The sequence below is a fragment of the Varanus komodoensis genome, unplaced genomic scaffold (assembly GCF_004798865.1).
Source record: "Varanus komodoensis strain SLA01 unplaced genomic scaffold, ASM479886v1 scaffold20_1, whole genome shotgun sequence".
Classification (NCBI taxonomy): domain Eukaryota; kingdom Metazoa; phylum Chordata; class Lepidosauria; order Squamata; family Varanidae; genus Varanus; species Varanus komodoensis.
The window spans coordinates 9,925,384-9,950,109 of record NW_025335587.1 but is presented as its reverse complement, the minus strand read 5'-3'; the positions used below and the strand labels follow the sequence as shown (position 1 = coordinate 9,950,109).

Here is a 24,726-nt window from a genome sequence, read left to right as displayed (position 1 = left end):
ATGTGGTAAGTTGTGAAATCACAATCCTGGAAACAGTAACACCTTATGGTACATATTGCTGACTGAAGTTATGCTTTTATGCGTGCTTATATGAAACTAAGCTCTATTGAAATTAGTACTACATTCTTCCAAATAAATGTATTATATGTAAGATAAGCTGACTATTGTCTTCCCTGCAGTTATTTCAAGAAGGCCAAGTGGATTTAAATTCAAGTATTTTGGCCCAATGAGCTTATAGATTGGGCAGCCCATCATGTGGTCTAGTTGCCTGAATGAAAAGCTTAATAGTGCAAGAGAAGAAAATTGTTCTTAATTGAAGGAAAGTAACACAGAAATGCATTTTCTTGTTAAATAATTGAAATAATTCAGCACAGCCTCCCTCACATATGGTTAGTAAATGTCAATAGTATTTTTCTTCTTTATTAAAGATGATGAGGATTTTTAGAAGGCTATCACAGAGGGGCATTAAATCGTGTTGTACTGTTGGTCTAACAGCCTGCAACATTATTTTATCCAGTGCTGACTTCTGAAAATATATTCCAGTATAATAAATTGAATATTTCAAGTTCAATAACAAGACAACAACATAGGTAGAGTCCCCTTGAGGACTCATTGGAGCCTTACTCAGGAGGCCTAAATCACTCGCACCTTCTTGAGTTATATAGGCCTTTTACACTTGGGAAAGAAAGATAATAATCGCTTATCATGGATAAAGTACCCTATTTATAATACACAGACCGCCTTGCCTGACAGTTTCATATTACTGTGGCATAAGAAGGACCCCACAGGGACACAGTCCAGTTACTGCAAACGGGTGTCACTATAATAATTAAGCACCAGTGTTAGCACACACAAAGGAAACTGAGTTCTAGCCAATGAGGGAAAAAGAGAATAAACGTTAATTTTCCAGTAGCCAGTTTTATCAAATATGAACTTGTTTATGCTCCTCATCTCTCTCATTACTTAGCCATTTCCTGTCTTGGCAGCAATGCAGCACAGACATGTTTCCAGTACGGTACTCAAAGCACAGTATGCAAGAGTTATTTAGCAGGCAGAAGGTCTTAAGCTGAAATATAAACCACACCGATAATCCACTACACAAATATAGAGTGGGGGGAAAATGTTGCAAGATCAGTATAATCTGAATGGATCAAGATAATCTGAATTTATAATTATTTGAGCACAAAATTGATGAAATCAACAGCCATACATTCAATTTTAATTATTTATTCAAAATATATTCCCCTTCCAATAGCTCTCCTGAGCTACTGCAGCAAGACTAGAACAAAGTTGTATGCATACATAATTTAATATGAATGTACTTCATGTAAAAGTGTGTCTACATGAAACTCTTGCTGGCATTTACATATATGAATGCAGCATACCAAGTTCTCATAATGAGAGTCCCCACCCCTGTCCACACTGTCCACTTGAGTCATCACAGGATCAGTGAGAGTTTGTTGCAAAGCTGACAGGGAGGGATGCTGGGAGGACAGCTAGGCAAGACTTAATCTTAGCTAGAATTTAGTTTAACAATCCTTTTTATACTGTCAAAGATTGGACTCTACAAAGTATAGTGATGTTAGTGCATCAACATCCTCAAAAACATGTAAGATTACAAAGAGAGAATACTCCCTATTTACCAGGCATGATTGCTGTTTTCTCATACTCATGCCTGGTAGTAAATCACTACCTCTTGTTTGATTTTCATAGACTTGCACAAGATACCGTTTAAACTTTTTTATATGCATACATATACACCAGACAAAAGTAATACATAACTATGTTTAGAACTGTAACAGAAAGTTCTTTCATTTGTAATCCTTTGTTTCCCGTTGCTTCTCTTTTCATACAACACACATTGCTCCTAGCTCCACTAATTACAAGACACTGGGTGCTTTCAGACAAGGGTTTTGTTGTACCATTTACCTTGCCCTGCCTGAGTCATGGAATTTTACCGCGGTCCAGACATTGTGATTTTAGACTTGTTACCTTCCCATGTTCTCCACAGCTTATTTCATTTTTTTCCTTACAAGAAACACTCCTTTAAGAAGAAAAGGAAGCAATGGCAAATCAATGCTACTCTACCTAGCTAATTGGTAGAGTTAGGAATTCTCTGTCTGGAAACATCCATTATGTAGCTCTTCCACATTTTCTTCCTTAACATGTTTTTTGCAGAAAGGGAGAAAAGACGGATGCAGAAGTGGCAGGGAAAGGAGAAGAACTTTTGGACGCTCTATAATATTCCGTGAATGGGGCAGGGCAATTGCACAATAAAAATCTATGGAAGCATTAAAAAAAGATAAGGAGAGAAAGATGGAGTAGCTGCACAATGCCTTTTCATTGATAGTGCTGCAGATGCCTATAATAAAAAAAATGCTCAACTCTGACATGACTGAAAGAAGACTAGAACTATACCAACACCAGTCTTCTAGTAACGCCCTTAAATTGCAATCCTATAATTGTACTGAAAAGCAAGCCTCGGTGAATTCAACAGGACTTATTCCCAGCTAAGTGCGTGTAGGATTACAGCCTCACCAGAGAAACCAGAATAGGGGTGTTATAAATACACGAGTGTGTTATCTTCTTCAGTGAGACACAGAACGACATGGAAAGAGGGCAGACAATTCCAGGCAAGCACGAACTCCAGCTGCACCTCTTTTACTGTAATTTAAATGTCGAGGAGACAACTAGGTAAGACTTCATCTGACTTTCCCAAACCTTAGCTCACAATTCTGTGGCTTGAAGCCGTTTCCCTTTTTCTCGTTGTTACCACGTATTACATGTCTGTAATGGGAACAGCAATTCTGATCATGACGAATTGTTGAGGATGAGGAATTAAAAAGTGGGGGAGAGGCGTGCAGAGCAAGCCATTTTAGTAAATAAGCAGCTCCAACCTGGCCATTGACGTGTTTGGGCCTCTGCGCTACCGGAGGTAGCTTCTTTGTTACCTTAGCCTAGTAACCAATTTCGGGAGCTGCCCGAGGCATCTTCCTTATAACCCAGCGGCGAGCGTTTCTGGCCGGCAAACTTTAAACGGTGCACAACGGTGACGCTGGGCGGGAGGCTCAGTTTTTCGATCGAGGACGGAGGGCGGGGGAGTCGAAGTGGTTCTTCGCGCGCTCATCATGCCGTAAGTACCGAATTTGGGAGGAGGGGAAAGGAAGGGGAAGGGGTGTTGTGAAGGGGAGACTGATGGAGGATGTAGGCACTCGCAGCCATAACCGGAGGGTGCTCTGGTGCCTCTTTCCCTTCACCTAATCGGTAATTCTGTCCAGGCATGCTTGGGCCATGTGTGTGAACTGCAGTTAGACAGAGCTAGGGCTTAGTCTTATGTGTCTTTATATAAACAGGACACTAGGGCTAAGCCCCGAACTATTTGAAAACAGTAATGCCAACTGTGCTTTTGAGTATTTCTGGAGAGTGGGAGTGTCAGATGAATCGAAAAGTTTTAGAGAATCGAGATGCTTTAGAGGAGTCTCTCTTACAGAGGAAGTATTATGAGTCAGTTCCATTCTCTTAATGGGATTTTCTTTCCAGTAGGTCTGTCTAGGTTTCCAGCCTTAGAGATTAGGCAGGAAGGTTATATAATTAAGAGAACTCAAAGGAAATAGGAAAAGACATTCGAAGAGTCTATCACATGTGCTAGCTATCCTTGCAGTACATATTTTACCACTTTATGTGATAAAACTTCCTGAAGTTAAGTAATGCTTAGGCTTCTGTCTCACAGGTGTGCACAAAGTACATCTTTGCTTGTTCTCTTATTTAGAAACATAGAAACAGGGTGATTCAGAAGGGGTCTCCTGGGTCATCTAGTCTGACACCCCCCCCCCCCCGGCTCCAGCCAGCTCCACTCATGACATGCCTACCATGTTCATGTCCACCCTATCCTTAAACACCCTCACTGATGGGGCTTCAACCACCTCCTGTGGAAGCCCATTCCATACCCTAGGGGTCCTAACGGTCAGGAAGTACTTCCTGGCATCCACCCTAAATCTTGGTTCCCTGAGCTTCACTCCATTGGAATGCATCCTGCCCTCCACTGCAGGGAAAAAGGTTATGACCCACCTCCTCACATACCTCTGTTTAGGTTTATTTATACAAACAGCATCAACAGTTTAATATGCTGCTTCACAAAAACAAAGAAAGTTCAAATGCAAGTGCTTGCCCTAGTACAGGGATCCCCATCCTTATTGGATCTGTGGGCATATTTGACAAACTGCTGCAGGCACCATGACAAAGTAGTCTCATGAAGGATCTGGCTAGTCACATGATGCCTGTTGCAGGAGGTCTGGCTAGTCAAAAGGGTTGTGTTTTAGTGCAGTAGGGGCTAGAGAAATAGAAAAGGATTGTGTGGAGAGAAATACCAAAGTTCAAGGTTGGTAGTGGAGAGATCCAGCAAAAGGGAAAGATTTGTGTGGTCAGAAAAAATGGGTGGGGTCAGAGAGCAATTCTTTCCTTCACATCCTGTTCAATAAATAGTTTATCAGCCCCAGGCTCAGGAAGGTATTTAAACTTGTTTGCTTTTTGTTTTGTCTTTGAAAAAAAAAATTGAAAATTTTTGAAGGTGACAGAGAGTCAAGTGTTAATGGTCACCATGTTGGGGAGGCTTCCCCTATTAGATAAACCAAATGGAGGAGAGTGGAAAGGAGTAATTAACATCCCTGTTTTGTAGTTAACAATATATTTATTACCATTGAGAAACCTTCATCCTATAGATTGTTACTTTTGATTCCTACTTTTTCTCAAAAGTAATGTCCCATGTTAATACATGCTTCCATGTAAGTGTACATAAGACTGAATCCTTAGTAGTGGCTTCCATATTATTTTTCCCACATAGAAACCACAGTAGCTGCATGGTTGCTGTTCTACGAAGCTGCTGTAATGTGTAGTTTGCTGCATAAATTGATGCTATTGTGTGAAATGCTTCTGTACCACCAGGCATTCCTTCTCTAACATCTGGATTTGTGTGATGAATACCTAGGAATCTGGTTAAGATAGAGATAGTATAGCAGCAGGGTTTTTAGTTGGTTAGCTTACAATATGATGGCACAGACAGGATTACCATGCAATATAGTGCCAAATAGGAAGCATAAGTTCCCATGATGATGCACCCTAATGGCTATTTCATACATTCCATAGAGATAATTATCTGATGCATAAAAACATCTAAACAGATTTACACTTGATGGATACTGATGCGCATTTTAATCTCAAGCCTTTTAAAATTATGATTTATTGTTAGGCTGTCTTTAAGGGTAAAGCCTTTCTGTTTAACATCTCTTACACCCTGCTTCAAGAGGGAGCTATGCCTGTCTTCATTTTGTAAATGAGATGTGCATGTGGCACCCCTGCTGTAATAATGTGGGATCACGGCCTGAGACCTCCATTTCCTGACGTTACTGTTAAATGTTGTACTCATGTACTTTGCCATAATTTGAAATAAGTGAAATAATTTATGAAATTTATGAAATAAATTCCACAAAATTTCCCCTAGTACACATGTTTAGGCAAAAGTACACTTTTGTTACAGATTATATTTCATCCCCACAGCTAATTGTGGAAATTGTTATTTCTCACAAATGTTGAATTTATGCTCGATTTATGTTCTTGATCTAGCTTACCTGAAAGGATATTCTAAGCTCTTTTTTGGTGAAGTCATTCTAAAAGTAGAGCAGAATACCTTTTTATATATCTTAATCAGGTACATGAGGGAATGCTCTCATTAAGACAAAATTCTAGTTGCTCCCTAGATACAGTGGTACTTCGGTTCATGAACTTAATTTGTTCCACGATTCTGGTCACGAACCGAATTGGTCTTGAAGTCAAATTTACCCATAAGGCTCAATGTAAATAAGGTTAATCCATTCTGAACCATAAACATATTTTATACAAAAGGATGGCATATAAAAGTTTTAAATAAATAAACATGTATTTTTTTTAACCACAAAAATATGAGCCACATCCCTGGGCTGTGGGCCAAGCCTTGGCTGGCTCGCTAAGCCTGGGGGTGGACGGGCTGAGGCAGAGCAGGAGCAGTGCCATGGCTTCTGTGCCTCTGCCACGGCCTTCTCAGGGCGAGCTGCTGCCTCCGTCATGCGGCTGCCATGCTTTTTCCCCCTGCAGCGGAGAGAGGCAGGAAGCACCCTGCTCAGCCGGACACGGCCCTGTTCCTTGCCTTGGCCCGTAGAAAGCAGCCATTACCTCCCTTCTCACTGCCCTCTTGTGGCTGGGGAAACCATCCCGCACCTGCCTTTCCAGCTTCCCACTCCTGCTTCCCTTCCCAGAGCCGGGCTAGGGCCTGCAGGGGGATCTTCCTCTGGCTCAGAAGCGGGGCAGCGGCGAGGAGCTGGGAAGGCCTCGACCGAGGCGAGCATGCTCTCATGGCTCTCCCTCATGTTGTGCTCTCCCTTTCGGTGGGTGATCGCGACCCTGTTCATGCGGAAACATGGTCGTCACCTGATGTGGAGCTCATGAGCTGAAGCAAAATCTAATAAGTGAAATTCCTGTTCACAACCTGATTTGGTTGTGAATAGATGTGTTTGTGAGCCGAGGTACCACTGTACTGAGAGATTGAGGGCCTAGTAGGTATAAATAAATGTATGTTTGTCAAGATGAGCAAGGAAAATATAACTTTTTTAAAAATCCAGTGTAGATTCTTGGTTAGGAACAGACTAGTCATGTTTAGGACCCATTAAAATAACAGGATTTAAGTTAATCATAATTAAGTTTCATTCATTTTACTAGGTCTGCCCTAAATACAACTAAGTTTGGATCTAACCCACTGAGTAGATGGCAGAAAGGAGAAAGGATAGGGCCTTAGTTTAGTGGCAGAGCACAAGGTTCTTATTTAGTTCCTGTCATCTCTACATATGCCTGGGAAAGAATTGGAATTCTGGAACATGAGTGTTAGTCACTGTAACTAGGATCTAGATAGTCCTATGGTTTGCCCCAGTATAATAAGCAGAAGGACAAGCTTGATGTTCTTGAGCATGTTGCCTCTGAGTGATCCAAAAAAGTAAGGTCTCCATGATATATAGCTAATATACTTTAGAATGCTAAGAAATCAAAATATATTGTGGGATGTTGGGAGATGAATTTAAAAATGAATGCAGGGGTCCCAAACCTTTTATGACAACGGGCATATTTGGAATTTTGTGAATGCTATAGGTGCCCATTCACAAAATGGCTACTATAGTCAGTGGGGTCAGTCACCAGTTTTCAGAAGAGAGAGCAGTGAAGCTGAAATATGAGTTTATTGTCCAATAACCTAAGTATAAGGCAGAGTGTGAGGTCAACAACACAAAACAGTTTTCCAACCCCATTTCACAGAATGCAAACTACTGAGGCACAAAGAGAAGTAACTTATTAAAGATACTTAGCAGAAGGCAGAGGTGGGCTCTTATATTAGTCCCAATGCAACACACAAGGGGGGAACACACCCATTCATATCTAATAAGTGAGCTTCTGTGTGCCTTACCTTATAAGAACATAATGCAAGGACCATGTGCCACATCTTTAAACAGGCTTACATTTCTTCAAGCAAAAGGTATGTTCTTACTGATGATCAGGGTTGGATCCATTCCAGACTTAGTTAGTTGGATTTAGGTCCTTTTGAAAGCAGTGGGGCAAGTTACCCATGGATCTCATCGATTCCAGGAGACACTAAGTTTGACTAAGATAGGTTACAATCCCATTGAAACTTGTTTGGAGTAAGCACCATTGAAATCAGTAGGATTTCTGAATAGACATATGTAGGAATGTGCTGTTTTACTGTATCTAATCCGATCAGTGAAGGCCAAAGCCTAAAGTATACTTTTATATGTATTTCATTTGTTCAACTGCCTATTTGATTCCCTGGTTTTAGTGAGAAGAGAGTCCAGGTTAAATGGAAGTATTTCTGCCTTCTGAAATCCACTGAGATAGAAACAATTCTGAAGTGCAATCCTCAAATATGGCTTCTTTCTTACAGCTGTTGAACCTGAATTCATTTTCACACACACACCCCATTCCCCCACTATCTCTATTCCTTGAATTTTCAATGGCACTTGTGCCTGGGGAGCTTTGCACCCATGGAGAATATTTATGTGGCATAATTGTGGTGACTATAAGACAACTAGCATGTGTAGACAACAAGATTTTTCCTCTCCTGATAAAATAATTCTTCCTTGGAATATGAATGGCTAATTAGCTCAATTATTTTAGTTTAGTGCCTTTGGAGACAAATGAAGGAAATTTTGGGTGCACTGTAACTTTACCACCAACCAAAGTCACTGACAGATTTTAAATAGCTCAATGCTTGACCACACTGCCATTTTTTATCAAGATTTTTTCCAGGTTGCTATAATTTAATGGGATTTTCATGTAGTTTATCATTTATCCTAATCATAAAGCTACCTTGAGCCCAGATTCACTGTACTTTGGCTCCCAGCTTCCTATGAAGTCCGTCATAAAAACTTCCATCCTAACATGCCTTAGTGTAGCATGCAAATACATGGTCCCCTAGAGCACCTTTGTGGAGTGAATGTATTAATGTATAAAATGTTTCTCTGCTGCCCCTGGGGTGGAAGATGTAATGGAGTCTGCATTCCTTAAGTAATGCAGGGCACTGTATTTAAAAAAGAAACATGGTGTTAAAGAATTTGGTCATATTGTTTCAGCTTTGATTGTTCCTTGGCAAGAATATGGTGCCTCATTAATATTTTTAAAAATGTAAATCTCACATAGTTTGTCTGTTTTTAAGACTTTTCCCCCACAGTAATTGCTTTTCAACACAAGATTTTAAAGTTGGAAATTGCATAATATAGTCAGTTTGCAACGATACTTTCAAGCTTTCTATGGTTCACTTTGAAGAACGTCAAAGCTTTTAAGGTCAGTTCAGGCTCTGGCTGTGCTAGAAGGTCTGGTCATTAATGTTTGTACAAGCTGGTGTTTGTGAAACCTTTGAAATATTGAGCTCTTGGATTCTAAATCAAAATGGCTTATTTCCAACATGGTGTCTGTTCCTTTCTATTCTGAAATGAAATGGTTCTGCAAACCTTGTTTAATCTAAAATAATCATCTGAAGCTTTTATTGGATGATTCTAAAGGATTTTAGTTGCTTTACATTAAAAAGCCTTTAACTGTTGTTTAAGATTTAAGAATGTATTTTCAAAGTTCGAGTTATCTCTGGGAAACATAGTCTTAATTTATGTTGACCTTTCTTTCCTTTGAGTATTTTGTCTGCATTCAATAAAATTTTGATGACTGCTCTTTAGAAGACAGCTGTACGATGTGAAGTATTATAAATATTCAGCTTTCCATTCCTAGTGTTGCCATTAACAGCTGGGCATCCAGTTCAGCAGAACAGATTTTACAGAGGAAGCTTGGCATGTTTCTGAATCAGTATAGTGAAGAACAGGAGAAAATAGTTTCTTATGGTTTGGGGACCAGTAAAGACATAGAGCATCTGTTCCCTGGTTAAGTCATAGTCTAGTAGCACTGAATCATGTTAAGAGCTAAAATGATGAGAACAACTACTTTTTTCACCTTGAATGTACTAGTACCTAAATGCCTAGTACATTATTTTTGTGACTGGCAAAATAATTTCAGCACCTACTCAGAAGGTAAGTTATAAACTTTTGTAGTTTATTAGTATTATGTACAAAAAATTGTTTTTTTTTCCAAATGGTTCTGTGACTTTGGTATCCCAAGAACTGGATCATCCCAGTTTGAATAACCATAGGTGTGGGGGTTTGGGGTGACAGTGAAACAAGGATTGGATTCAGTTTCCAGAGCTAGCTAGTTAATATATTTTCCTTGTATGAGCTTCAGTACTATAGTATAAAATATATATATATATATATATAGTATGTGATTTGATAATGACCAATAAGGCACCTTTCAGTAGAAGATAATATTGGGGAGTGATAAAACTTAATTCTTCCTTCTTCTTTTTTTTCTAGTGTTAAGAGAGCTCTAAAGTTGGATAGCCATGCTCTGGGAAAAGTGAGTTTTAGTGTTTCCTTTTTTCATTATATCATTTTCTAGGAAAGATGGCTATATCTAGGAAAGCTAGATTAGATAGATGTGCATATTATCATTTGTTTATTGAGAAATCTGCAATACAGTATTTCTGAATACGGAAAAATGACTGCCAGACATCTTTGGGAAGGAAAAATTGTTCTTGTAAAATATTTTAACTTTGTCTATGAGAGACAATTTGCTATAACTGGAAGAACTGCAGTGTTGTATTTTTATTATATACTTACTTTGCTCAAAACACCAAATGAGTTGGGGATGTTTGTGAAATCATTTATTAGAAATTAGTTCCCTAATTGGTGAAGCAAATGTACTGCCATCTTACTGTACATATAACAATATGGGATTATGATAATGCTGTAATTTGCATATTATAAACTGTAAAATTGAAATGAAAACATTAAAGACATTTTTATGTTGAGAATGTAATTACCTCTCTCAGATAATCTAACATAATGAAACAATAAAATACTAACATGGCAATCAATTTTCCTTTCAGTTATCACAATAAAAATAAAATTGTACTGTTGCTCCAATTTCTCTCTCTCTCTCTCTCTCTCTCTCACACACACACATAAATTTTGGCCGTCACATATTTCTAAGTGTCATCATGTCACGACATATGCCAGTTTATTATTTTCCAATACCAACTGTTGGTGTTGTAATGAACACTAATGCTAAGGAGTTCATGAGGCAGGTAGCATTATAAGAAGCCAAATAGACAGGGGAGCATCTATATCTAAATGGTTGGTCAATAAAATGAACCTGTAGTTTTGTCTGCATATACCAATGCTTTCTTTATAGATAATAGTGGTCTTGCTGTTACTTAGCAAAATTGGAAACTTGGCCATGTTAAGAATCTTTTGTATACTCTTTGTAATTATACAAAGGTAACTAAATAAAATAGTGGTGCTAAGAAAAATCATTAACAATTTAATTAGCAATTTAGTTTTCCATTATCCACCTTGTTGTACTCTGAATACAGCTGTGACTATAATTTTGCATCTGTTTCCTTGGTCAAAGTAGCATTTTTAGAGGTGAGCAGTCCAGCTTGAAATTATTCCTTTCCACCCTAAAGCTGTTTTGGCTTCCTGAAATTGAAATTAAAAGGAAAAAAAATGTTTGTTTTGAGAATAACTCTTTAGGATGCTTGCAGCAACAATTACCCTTTGAAAGCTTGGGGTTTGATGAGGTTTCTAAAAATTCAGAGAGATAACTTATCAGTAAATCTATTTATAACCTGAGAGGACTGCCTTTTTACTTAACATGAATTTTTAAAATGATTGAAATTGTTGAAAGAAAAGGGAAAAACATTCCAGACATACAAAGTTTATATTGTATAAACTGTTGAAGTAGCTTTCAAGTACACTTTTGAGGAAGTATGTAGGTCAGCATACATAGAAGAGGAATTACCTGTTAAGTCAAGAGTGTCCATCAAACCTTCAAATTATAACTTTAAGGATTGCTGTCTGTATTGGCATATTTTCTTTCTTCCCTATCCCTATTTCCTTTTGTTGTGTGTTGCGTGCTTATAAATCATTCTACAGTAATTTGATTTATAAATTAGAAGATGATGGTGATGAAAAGAAGCATTTGTGAAGTTGTGACAAGAGCTTTTCATTTGCATTGTTACCTGGAATGAGAAGTGAATTTTATCTCATTGGGATTTTAAATACATTTTTGTATAAATGTTGTAAAATTTTCATATATATGATGATGTGGAATCCTCTGTTAATCAGATGGGTTCCATTGTCTAGTGATTCTTTTGCTTATTTATTGATTTTACTTAGTTTAAAAGACATCATTCAGGGCAGTTAACCACAGTTAAAATCAAACATAAAATGCAATGAAATTTCAAAAAGAGAAATACAGTAGTATAAGCATACAGTTGCTGAGATAATGCTTATCCATTCAACAAGACAAATGCCTGCCTGAACAAGAGACTTTTGCATATTTTGAAACTCTACAAAAGAGGGCCAGTTATGCAAACAATCGAAACATTTTTGATCAACTAAAAATAGACCCTAATCTGCCACCAGGCTCTTTTTTAAATACCTATTTTAGTATGATAATGTTCAAAAATTATTGGTGGCTGTTTTCACCTTAGAGGTCTTCTCTCTCATTTCTAATAGGAGATAAAGTCTCTTCTAAATTGGTGCTTGTTTCCAACATGTAAACGAGTTATTGAAAGACAAATATATTGGTGTCCTGCAGCAGCAGGGTGTTGGACCTGATGGCCTTTATGACCCCTTCCAACTCTAGTATTCTATGATTCTTGATAGTATATTTTATTCATATGTAAATACATGCTGATTTTAGCAGTTATTTAATCAATGGAGGTAGCAGTAATTCACATGTCCAGATCAGAGGTCTTGCTCTAACCTCAAAGCACTGACTCATCCCAATTCAATGCTCCATCACAGCCAATGTTGAGAGTACTGCACTGGCTACTCTTGAAAATCAGAAAAGTGACTATGGAGGGGGGCACTGCAAGGGACATGGAGGAAAGTAGACTGGAAAGACCAGGATATGAGCTGTATCTCCCTTTCCAACTTCCTCCCTGTACCTTCAAGTTGCTCTAGTAGTGGGAGAGGCAAAAAAGCTCATCTAGCAGAAAATGCCTGGTGCCAGGATGGGGAAGCTTGTTTTTCAGTGTGGCAAAACTGCTGCAATACAGAGTCACGATGATGATGCAGCAGCAGCAGGAGAGTTATCCACCTTATACAATTAATTGACTTGTATTTTTCGATTAGCTGCTTTACCCATTTGGACATTATTTGAACAGAAGAAGGAGGTTTTAGGAGGCAGTACTACCAAGGTGCACAGAAGTACCAAAAATCTTTAGAAGAAAAACACTAAAGGGGGTGGGACACCCCCCCCCCAAAAAAAAACCCTCAGTCCATCGAGGATGGATACTGTCTTGTGTCAGCATTCTGATAGAACACTCCAACAGTGTCATTCTGTGAAGTCAAATAGTGGTAGTACAGTTCGTAAAAATGTTCCCATTGTGCAAGCACTTGCATATTGTACTGATACAACCTTTTTCATATAGTTCAAACCCTACTTTCTGTTGGCACTGATTTATTTGTCCTGTTGGAATGGTATAGTTGGAAGCTGATCTGCTGCTGGAGTTGGGGAAAGGAGCACTGGGAGAGCAGGGGTGCAGTATCCTGAATTTGTGTATTTTAAACATCCATCTCTTTGGCAAATTTTATGAGAATCAGAGTATGAAGAAGCTATATAAACATAAGTCTATCAGTCTGCACAGACCTTGGCCATTCTTCATGTGCAGTACATTTATTGGATTTTGTATTATACCATGAGCAGTTAAATGAAGAGAGAACTGGGCATGATGTTCAGCCTTGAGAAGAGAAGACCCTGGGGGGGGAGGCATGATATCCCTCTATAAGTACCTCAAAGGCTGTCCCAAAGAGGAAGATCAAGATCTCTTCTTGCTGATGCCAGAGTGTAGGATACAGAATAATCAATTCAAGTTGTGACAACCCAGATTCAGGTTGGACATCAGGAAAAGCTTCCTCATTGTCAGACCAATATGACAGTGGAATCAGCTGCCTAGAGAGGTGGTGGGCTCTCTCACACTAGACACATTCAGAAGGATACCAGACAGCCATCTGAGTGGGATGGTGTAACTTGGTGTCCTGTAACAGCAGGGAGTTGGACCCAATGGCCTTCCTGGCCCCTTCTAACTCTACTATTCTGTGATTCTAACTGATGAGTAGATCATGGTGAAGCAACTACATCCATGCTTCATCTCCGTGAGGCTGGCATTGCCAATATTGTTGATTCTGATTTAATTCCTTTATCCAGACATTACTGATTGTGCATGGGATTCAGTAAAGGAAACAATTCGCCTCAGTGGTAATGTTTACATTAGGTCTTCATCTGTGGAGCAGCCCAAATGTGCCACAGGTCGTTCAAGTAAAAATAGCAATATTGCAGCTAGAACATTGATTGGCCAGAGTTTGAAGCTTGGCTTTTTGTGGTTCAACCCAGTATACTCACAACATAACACTCAGCAGAGCTATATTTCAAAGGTAAGGATTGTTAAAAATTGATGGGGATTGTAATAGTTTTGTGGTCTGTTAAGGAATGTTGTCATTTTACTGTTGAGCAGGGGTGGGCAATCTGTGGCTATCTATTTTTCTTGAATAGAAACTTCTAAAACTTTTGGAATTCCAGAAAAAGTTAAAACCTATCAGCACTTTGTAATACACAAAGGGGGATGAAAATACTATGATTGATTTTTATGTAGTTACTGTACTAAACTTCAGTCGCATATTAGCACTATGAGGGCTAGAAACAGCTTATTCTATGTACTGGTATTTTGAGACATTAAACCAGAGTCTGGGGGATACCTGAAAGTACATCAAAGACAGACATGAGCCCACTACGTCTGTTTTAGTATAATTGTATAACCTGTCTTGAGAGAAAGTGTAAAGGCAACAATGTGGATTGTTAGGGGTGGAAGTGAATGTGAAGGCTTTCACTGCAGTATCCTATGCAGATTACTTCATTGTCATTATTTAGGTGCCAGCAACCAAGTTGAGGAACAGCAAGAAAAATCGTCCTTCTTACTCATCAACCACAGGAACATGCCTAATGAGTCCATTTTCAAGTCCTGAGAGCAGTAATGTACCAATGCACAGAAATGGCCAATCAAATGGTTAGTTGAACATTCTCTTCTACTTACCTTCAGATTTTTCCTGGTTATTGACCAAGTCAAATACTTGATTTAGTAATCTATGTCTTACATGGTTGTTCTACTTTCTTTTTTTCTTTTTACCCAAATATGAACCCAGACCTTTATTATGAAGACCAGCTTTTTTCACACGTGCAAACATATTCTTCTTTAATTGTTGCTGTTTCTTGCTGGCTGGAGGAAATAAAAAACTGATTTTAGTAAGAGTTTGTCAGTCCAGTATGTTTTGTGCTATTTCTTGTGCCCTATCATTTCAAATTCTATCACAGCTACAGATCAATTCTATGGCTCTTAGGCAGTGTCTGTACCGCCATAGATATGTTTGACTTGCTAGAATTCCTAGCTCCAAGGTTGTACAACCTCTCCAATCTTGGAGTTAGGGATCTGTGATGGAATGGGACCCATCCCACAGCAGTCATGTAGAGAATGATGTCAGCTGCTTCTCTATTTATTTATTTATTTATTTATTTATTAAAACATTTCTATGCCGCCCCTTGCCGAGGCCTCGGGGCGGCTTACAACGTCAAATAAAATACAAAATACATTAAAACAATAACAATTAAAATATATACAGTAGGTAACCTTGGAGAAGGAGTTTACTGGGTATTTGGGGGCGGGGGTCAGAGGACAGGTGCCACAAAATAAGGCATATCCTTTATTCACTCTCCTTCCCTCCCCTGCTGAAATACCATCATTACCTGGAATTAGCCATCTAGTGGCAGAGCAGGAGGATCATAGAGGTGACTGTAATCCTCTGAGTTTAGAGGGCTATGGGCATCTATATAGGATCAAGCCCTCAACAGATTACACTAGTATTTCTTAAACAATGCCACACTGTGATGATGTTGAGTCATATTTTCATACTACCTAACACTGCTTTTGTTTCTCTTTACATTTGTTGCTATAAATCATCTAAGCTATTGCAGACAGTCTACTTGCAGACTGCCTATGTATGCATAATTGTTGCCAGATTTATGCAAGTTTTTCACAATGAACACTTGCAGAATACTTTGATGTGGAATGCAATTGCTTTTTGTCCTGCAGTCATCACTTCAGCATTCTACAATAATAATAATAATTGGATTTCATTTAATTTTTTATCATCATTTCTCTAAATGCTCTGGAAAATTCATTAAAAGCTTCCTTTGATGACCCAGTATCATTTCTGGAAGATGTCTCAATTCATGTTCAAAATCCTTAATTGAAAGATTGGTTTAGGCTATTTGAAGTTCTAACCAGAGTTTCTCATTTGTCAACTACATTTCCTTCCTTCTGCTACAGTCTGCTAGAAACAGCTGCATTTGTTTCCTATCACCTATGCATTATCTATCCACCTCCTGTACCCCACCCAGTGTCAAGAAAGTGCTATGATGGCAAGGTCTATTGGTGGAGGAGATGGGAAAAATGTATCACTGCATCAAGCTGAAGCATAGGGTGGCCACTTTTGCCCTTCTATCTTACAGTTATATGGGCTCTCATCAATCCTATTGCAGTCTTACACACATGGTAGAGCCTCTTGCTCCTTTCCACCCTATGCCAGTGAAGGCTAATGCCAGATAAACCCACTTCTTTGAGGCTTTGTTCATGAACTCATTGAGGGTATGGTGCTTCTCCTTACCTTTCAAGAAATTGGCCACAGTACCACCTTATTACAAACTGATGCTAGCCTGAGTAAAATATGAATAATGTAACAAAGTAGGTAATTTGTGCTGAATTTTTTCTTTCAATTGTAGCCTTCTGTTTGAGGCAATTATAGGAAATGGACATCCTTTTCTTCAATATTTAGTTCTGGGGTATAGTCTTTATATTATAGTATTTTACTCTAACCCAGGTAGTTCTACAGATTTTTTTTCCAGTTCTGCTTGTGTTAAAGTACTGAATTGAATGTAGCTTTATGAAATTTCCCATTATGGAATTCCAGACTTCCAATAACGCCAGCTTCAGCAGTAAATTACTGCAGTTGTAGCCGGAAGACAGACTGGAATCTACTTGTGCATTTCTGGAAGCTTTGCAATAGTTCATCCACAATTTCACACTCTCAATTACTTAACAGGAGCAACAACACCACTGTCTAGAACTATACTGCTAAAATAAATAAATCTTAGGGTAGCAAGGAAACAAGAAATGGAATTTTGTGTGGAAAGACTCTGACTTTCATTCAGTTCTGGTGCTAAAAAACCGTGCCTTTTGCATTAAACTCTGGCTGCTGCATCTTTAAGTTCTAGTGAAAAAAGCAAAGGAGATCCCATAAACCTGAAATAGGGTTGTACAGGTTTTGTCAAAGCTACTTATTCTGTGCTTTGAGAATTCTCAGGCACCTTTTGTTCCATTGTCTGCCCATTGATAGAATCAGATCTTTTTTCAGAGATGTAAAAAAAAAAAAGTTCAACTGGTGGTTGTGCTAATTTGTATAAATCCTCCCCCAAAGGACTTGTGAACCCTTTGCAACTTATGTGCAATTTAGAAAAAGTTAGCCTACTGGGAAACCCAGAGATCAAATTCCTATAAATTCCAACTCTTAAATCTGTTTTGGATTTCTTTGACATCCTTAGCCTGAAATCTGCCTGGCCCTGAATTATAATAGAATAGTGGCAGAGTTGGAAGGAATCTATAAGACCATCAAATCCAATCCCCTTCTGCACTCCCATATGTGGTCACCCATCTAGCTGCAGGCCTGAACCTCTGCAGTGTAGCAAAGGAGATTCAACATGCTAGCTTGATGCATAGCTTCACAGGAAATAAAGACGAATACATATAGAATGAAATGGTTGACTGGGCAATATATTTATTTATTTACTTATTTATTTAAAACATTTCTATGCCGCCCCTTGCTGAAGCCTCGGGGCGGCTCACAACACAAAACTCATGTTTAGAACTCCTTCAACTTTTAAGCCATCTAGTCCCAGTAAGGTGTACAGTAATGTGAAGGACAGCCATCTCCAAATGAGCTCACCGTTATCTCCAGCCAACATGGATGATGGACAGAAATTCTGGAAGATGTAGGCAAAAATGCCCAGATGACACTGGGTTGGGAAGGCCGTATTCCTACAGGTTAATTCCCATAGTGCAGGTAATAGAAACTCACAATAGAAACTCACATATCTTCAGTAGGTCAACTGTTTTACCTCCTTGGAGATCTTGGTCTAGGTGGAGTCACAAACTTGATTCTTTTTTCCTGCTTGCTTTACCATGTTTCCTTCAGCTCTGGCTTATGACCATTTTTCTCCTTAGAAGTATTTGCCAGGGAGTATAAGGTGCAGTTTTTTGCATGCTTAGACAGAAAAGGTTGTAGAGCATTTTTTGTCCGATCATGCATAAGCTTGCATACGTAACTGATTTAGGATTTCCAGGTTTATTGCTTTTTTCCAAGGTGGATTTGATTTGAATCAAATTGATTTAAATGACAATTTAACTCACTAGTTGGTAAGACTAGATTTAAATCATGGTTTTCTACATAATTTACACACATGCTTGCTTTACCCTTAGGTAAAGAAACTTGATTAAAATATTCCCAAATTGGGTCTCCTTTACAGCCTGCTGCCATTATAGGATTTCTCCTTAAGGAAAATAATAATATGGTAAACTTCAGGCTATACACAAAAAGACTTGTGCAGTATTCTACTCAAAAGATTTCACTTTCATTTTACTGCTTGCTCCTTCGTTCTCAAACTTAGCTTCTTGCACAGATCTATTCCACTCCCAGCAATCTTCTTCTGTTCACTGAATTTTTTGAAACTTAGCACTTGAGAGGTAAGGGGTTGATTCTGTAGAGGTAAATTTGCAAAGGAACAATGGGATTAAGGCCTTTTTCTCAGCTTTGTATTTTATAACATTTTTGCTGAGAAGAGCCGTGTGATTTCTGCAGACACACATTCACAGTTCTTAGAACTGTAAAACCAAGCATCTGTGATAATGTCTTCCAGATAGAAAAAATGCCCAATAATCTTCCAGAAACCTATGGAAGAATATGAGATTGTGAATGGAATTAAAGGAATTCATTTAGCAAAAAATGTAAACATTGCATGAATATATAGCCCAATGCTACATAATTAAAAAATCCTTATTTCATGATGAATAACCTTTGGACTATAATGTAACTTAAACACTATATTTCGATAGATTTTTCCTCAAAAAGCATTTTATTTAAAAACAACATTTAAAAATCCTATTTAAATTTTAAAAATAATATTTTTAATTTTTAATAATTGATTTTTATCCACTCTGCTGTTTTCTCTGATGTTTTGTAATAGGGATATGTTCTATCTTCTCCCATTCCCCCATTTTAGAAATTATTTGAGCTTCATAGTTTTGAGGGATTGCAACAAACAAAGAGGCGAAACAGTCGTGGATTCTGCCTCAAGGAATGTGGAGGGGGAAAAGGTAATGTTCTCCGTCAGCTTCATTGGCTCCCCATTGAAGTCCGGGCCCAATTCAGGGTGTTGGTTATCACCTATAAAGCCCTTAACGGCTTGGGGCCTGGTTACCTGAAGGAGCGCTTATGTCCATATATGCCCGCCCGCCCCTTGAGATCAGTGGGAGAGGCCCTTCTCTGGGAACGCTCCGTGAAGGATATTAGGAGGGTAAGTTCTCGGAGGAGGGCTTTCTCTGCGGTGGCGCCCAATCTATGGAATGCGCTCCCCAGAGAGGTCCGCCTGGCGTCGTCGTTACTTGTTTTTCGGTGCCAGGCGAAGACCTTTTTATGTAAATGTTATTTTAATTGCTAATATTTATTTATTTTACATCTTTGGCCAGGTCGTCTCAAATTTTATTGTTTTTATATTGTTGTTATTTATTTGTTGTGAGCCACACCGAGGCTTTGGCGAATGGGGCGGCATAGAAGCTTCCTAAATAAATAAATAAATAAATAAATAAAATATTAATGACGACTTAAAGGAGCATGTACTTCTTATCATACCATCCCAGCAGTTTTATGGGACACAGTGTCATACGGCAAGATGGAGTGAGGAATGAGTAAACTAGTGACCTGTAGTTAGGTGTGCACAGCTCAGTTAGCTGATGAATATAGACATACAGACTTAGAAACATAAAAAAACAATGAGTCAAAAGGGGTCTCTTGGGCCATCTAGTCTGACCCCTGGCTCCACTAATGTCATGCCCACTATGTGCATGTTCAGCCTATCCTTAAACACCCTCACTGATGGGGCTTCAACCACCTCCTGTGGAAGCCCATTCCATACCCTAGGGGTCCTATCTGTCAGGAAGTACTTCCTTGCATCTACCTTTAATCTTTGTTCCCTGAGCTTTGCTCCATTGGAACATGTCCTGCCCTGCATTACAGGGGGAAAAAGTCAGAACCCACCTCTGCATGACACCCCCTCACATACTTAGTAGGCAACACACTCTGCATAGCTAAGTGCCTCATTTTATTGTGCATGCAGTATATGTCTTGATATGTTTTAGGTGGATCAAGGTGGCTAGCCTGTTGCATTACAGAGACCTGGGTGGGAGAGTGGGGGGACGTCTCCCTCTCTCAACTGTGTCCGCCCAGGTATCTGATCCAGCACCGACCATGCCTGGAGCGGAGGGGAAGGGAGGAGGGGTCGCTTTGGTTTACCAAGCCTCTATTTCCCTCACTGGGCTTCCTGTCCTCTCGAGGCCGGGTCTAGAGTGCCTCTACTTGGTGTTGGGCGACCGAGACAGACTGGGAATTCTGTTGGTGTACCGTGCACCCTTCTGCCCAACAGACTCCCTGCCTGAGCTGATGGAGATCGTCTCGGATTTAGTGTTGAAGACTCCCAGAATGTTGGTCCTGGGGGACTTCAATCTCCACATGGAGACGGTTCTGACTGGGGCGGCTCAGGACTTCATGGCCTCCATGGCAGTCATGGGGCTGTCTCAACATGTCATTGGCCCGACCCATGAACGTGGACACACTCTGGACCTGGTTTTCTTGATGGGGCAGGAAGAGGGTGATCTGAGGGTGAGGAACTTGTGTCTGACACCCCTGTCATGGTCAGATCACTTCCTTGTGAGGTTTGAGCTCGAGAGCAGCCTTTCCCTCTGTAAGGATGCGGACCCGACTGTGCTGGTCCGCCCCCGGAGCCGGATGAATCCGGATGGATTCCTGAAGACCCTGGGGCATTTCCCGGTTGATAAGGCTGGTGCTCCTGTCAATGCCTTGGTTGAACTATGGAATGGGGAAATGACCAGGGCTATTGACACGATCACTCCTAAGCGTCCTCTCCCACCTGGCAGAGCCCGTACATCCCCTTGGTATACACCTGAACTACGGGCGATGAAGCGGGTTGGGAGACGTCTAGAGCGTAGGTGGAGGAAATCAGGGGATGAATCTGACCAAACACATTTAAGAGCCCATTATCGGGCCTATGTTGTGGTAGTGAGGGCGGCGAAGAAAAAATTCTTCTCCGCTTCCATTGCCTCCTCACAATGCCGTTCGGCGGAGCTCTTTCGGGTGGTACAGGGGCTGGTACACCTGGGCCCAAAGAAAGATCTCGTGCCACCGTCGAAGGCCCGCTGTGACGACTTTCAGGGAGAAAATCAGGGAGAAAATCGCTCAGATTCGTAACGAGCTGGACTCTACTAGTGATTCAGATTCTACTGGGGAGGTGCCAATGTTGCCGTCTGGTCCACAATTGTTGGATGAGTTTCAGTTGTTGCAGCCTGATGATGTGGACAAGGTGCTTGGACAAGTACATCCTACCACCTGCTTACTGGACCCTTGCCCATCTTGGCTACTCAAGAAAGCCAAGGACAGGATTGGGACCTGGATCCTGGTGGTTGTCAATGCCTTTCTAAGGGACGGCTGGGTACCTGTCCCTTTAAAGGAGGCGGTAGTCCGGCCAGTCCTAAAGAAGGCATCCCTGGATCCAGAGGTGGCCACCAATTATAGACCGGTGGCCAACATCCCGTTCTTGGGCAAGGTGTTAGAGTGGGTGGTGGCGGGACAACTCCAAGCACTCTTGGATGAAACTGATTATCTGGACCCATTTCAGTCCGGCTTCAGACCCGGGTATGGTGCTGAATCTGCCTTGGTTGCCCTGTATGATGACCTGTGCAAGGAGAGAGATGGGGAGTGTGTCCCTGTTGGTTCTCCTGGACCTCTCAGCGGCTTTTGATAAACTGAGGCTCAATCCAGACAAGACAGAGGTCCTGTTGGTAGGTGGGTCGGGCTTCGGGATGGGGGACCTGGACCTTGTCCTGAATGGGTTTGCACTCCCCTCTTAGGGACAGGGTTCGCAGCTTGGGAGTGCTTCTCGACCCAGAGATGTCATTAGAAGCTCAAGTAACAGCGGTGGCGAGGAGCGCCTTCCTTCAGTTTCGGCTGATCTATCAACTGCGTCCCTACCTGGCAACTGTGATATATGCATTGGTAACTTCCCGATTAGACTTCTGTAATGCGCTCTACATGGGGCTGCCCTTGAAGATGGTCCGGATACTTCAATTGGTGCAGAATAGAGCTGCCAGGTTGCTGACGGGGACTGGGTGTTTTTCTTATATAACCCCAGTTCTCCGTCAGCTTCAGTGGCTCCCCATTGAAGTCTGGGCCCAATTCAGGGTGTTGGTTATCACCTATAAAGCCCTTAACAGCTTGGGGCCTGGTTACCTGAAGGAGCGCTTATGTCCATATATGCCTTCCCGCCCCTTGAGATCAGTGGAGGAGGCCCTTCTCCAGGAGCCCTCTGTGAAGGATATTAGGAGGGTGAGTACCCAGAGGAGGGCCTTCTCTGCAATGGCGCCCCACCTATGGAATGTGCTCCCCAGAGAGGTCCACCTGGCGCTGTCGTTATTTGTTTTTTGGCACCAGACCAAGACCTTTTTATTTAAACAATATTTTAATTGTTAATTGTTTTTTTTTTATTTATGGGTTTTATACTATTGCCGAGATGCTCCGAATTTTTAATGTTATCCTATCTTGTGTTGTTTATTTTCTATGTAAACCACCCCGAGGCTTTCTGTGATGGGGGCAGCATAAAAATACTATAAATAAATATAAATAAACTCCACCCACAGGGAGGAGTGGAAAAGGAAAATTATTATTTTTTATTTTTTATTTTTTAATTTATTAAAACATTTCTATGCCGCCCCATTTGCCGAAGCCTCGGGGCGGCTCACAACATAAAGTTAAAATGCAAAAAATAACTATATAAAGTAAGTCGCTCTGGCCAGATAAAATAAGCATAATATTAACAATTAAAATGACGCTTAAATAAAAAGGTCTTCGCCTGGCGCCGAAAAACAAATAACGGCGCCAGGCGGACCTCTCTGGGGAGCGCATTCCATAGATTGGGCACCACCGCAGGGAAAGCCCTCCTCCGAGAACTTACCCTCCTAATATCCTTCACGGAGCGTTCCCAGAGAAGGGCCTCTCCCACTGATCTCAAGGGGCGGGCGGGCATATATGGACGTAAGCACTCCTTCAGGTAACCAGGCCCCAAGCCGTTAAGGGCTTTGTAGGTGATAACCAACACCTTGAATTGGGCCCGGACTTCAATGGGGAGCCAGTGAAGCTGACGGAAGACTGGAGTCATGTGAACATAATGCCCAGTCCCCGTCAGCAGCCTGGCAGCTCTATTTTGAACCAATTGAAGTTTCCGGACCGTCTTCAAGGGTAGCCCCACGTAGAACGCGTTACAGAAGTCAAGGCGGGAAGTCACCAGCGCGTGTGTCACTGTCGCCAGGCAGTCGTACTCCAGGTAGGGGCGCAGCTGATGAATAAGCTGAAGGAAAGCGCTCCTCGCCACTCCTGTCACCTGAGCTTCCAGTGAAAGCTCCGGGTCGAGGAGCACTCCCAGGCTGCGGACCTTGTCCCTAAGAGGGAGTGCAACCCCATTCAGGACTAGGTTCAATTCACCCTCTCCGAAGCCCAATCTGCCAACCAACAGGACCTCCGTCTTGTCTGGATTGAGCTTCAGTTTATTGGCCCTTATCCAGCCCATTACCTCAGCCAGGCACCGGTTCAGTACAGCCACTGCCTCACCTGGATTGGTGGAAATCGAGAGGTAGAGCTGGGTATCATCAGCGTACTGATGATTCCGCAGCCCACACCTCCTGATGACCTCTCCCAGTGGTTTCATGTAGATGTTAAACAGCAGAGGGGACAAAATGGATCCCTGCGGTACTCCATGGCATAGCTGCCATGTCGCAGAGCCATAGTCCCCCAGCACCACCTTCTGGAATCGGCCATTGAGATAGGAGCGGAACCACTGCAAAGCAGTGCCTCCAACCCCCAATCCCGCTAGCCTATCCAGAAGGATACCATGGTTGATGGTATCGAAAGCCACTGAGAGGTCCAGGAGAACCAACAGGGATGCACTCCCCCGTCCTTCTCCCTGCACAGGTCATCATACAGGGCGACCAAGGCAGATTCAGTCCCGTACCCGGGTCTGAAGCCGGACTGAAATGGGTCCAGATAATCAGGTGTGATACAATTAGGTGTGATACAACGAAAGAGAGGGATAAAAAGAAGAGTTGGACTGCCCAGCTCTTTGAAGGAGATGTCACTTGCTGGTGCCCATCCCTTTATTGCAATAAAATTTAGGATCTGACTCAGTACCAAATCTACCCATCTGTCATTCTTTAATAGAACAATAGATCCATCAGTTTTCTGCTTTGTAATTATTCATTCTCATGTGTCTTGTTCTCCATTTTAGCTATTTGAGAAGACTGAGGGTAGGAGAAAAATAAACTTTCTATTTTTGTAAGAGTTGGCATTTCGTACTCCTGTTGATGTATAACTTTTCTTTCTTGCTAACTGATATACCCTATAATGTGTGAGGTAAATGGACACATTTACCAAATACACAGCCAGCAAATATCCAGATCGTGTGATCCCACATAATACTCTGATGTACCAAATTGGGAAGTGTTACTGGGATAATTTCCATTAGTCATTACAAGAAATTTTTTATTTCGAAAATGTACATCTTGTCCTTCCAGTGTAGTCAGAATGCTCAGGGCATTGTCTCATTTAATTTGTTAGGTCATAAGTGAACTTGCTTTCCCTA

At 40.9% G+C, this 24,726-nt stretch overlaps 1 protein-coding gene across 6 annotated transcripts in view; it reads left to right on the top strand.

Annotated features, from left to right (window-relative positions):
• Positions 1-3,028: 3,028 nt before the first annotated feature.
• LOC123023339 (integrin subunit beta 3 binding protein) overlaps positions 3,029-24,726 on the top strand; it is a 64,607-nt gene continuing 42,909 nt past the window's right edge. For all 6 annotated transcript variants that reach the window (XM_044429902.1, XM_044429898.1, XM_044429896.1 and 3 more), the window contains exons 1-3: positions 3,029-3,133; positions 9,945-9,987; positions 14,569-14,704. In XM_044429902.1, the coding sequence (XP_044285837.1) occupies positions 3,129-3,133; positions 9,945-9,987; positions 14,569-14,704 (184 nt within the window). In that variant the 5' untranslated portion in view covers positions 3,029-3,128. The remainder of the gene's footprint in view (positions 3,134-9,944; positions 9,988-14,568; positions 14,705-24,726) is intronic.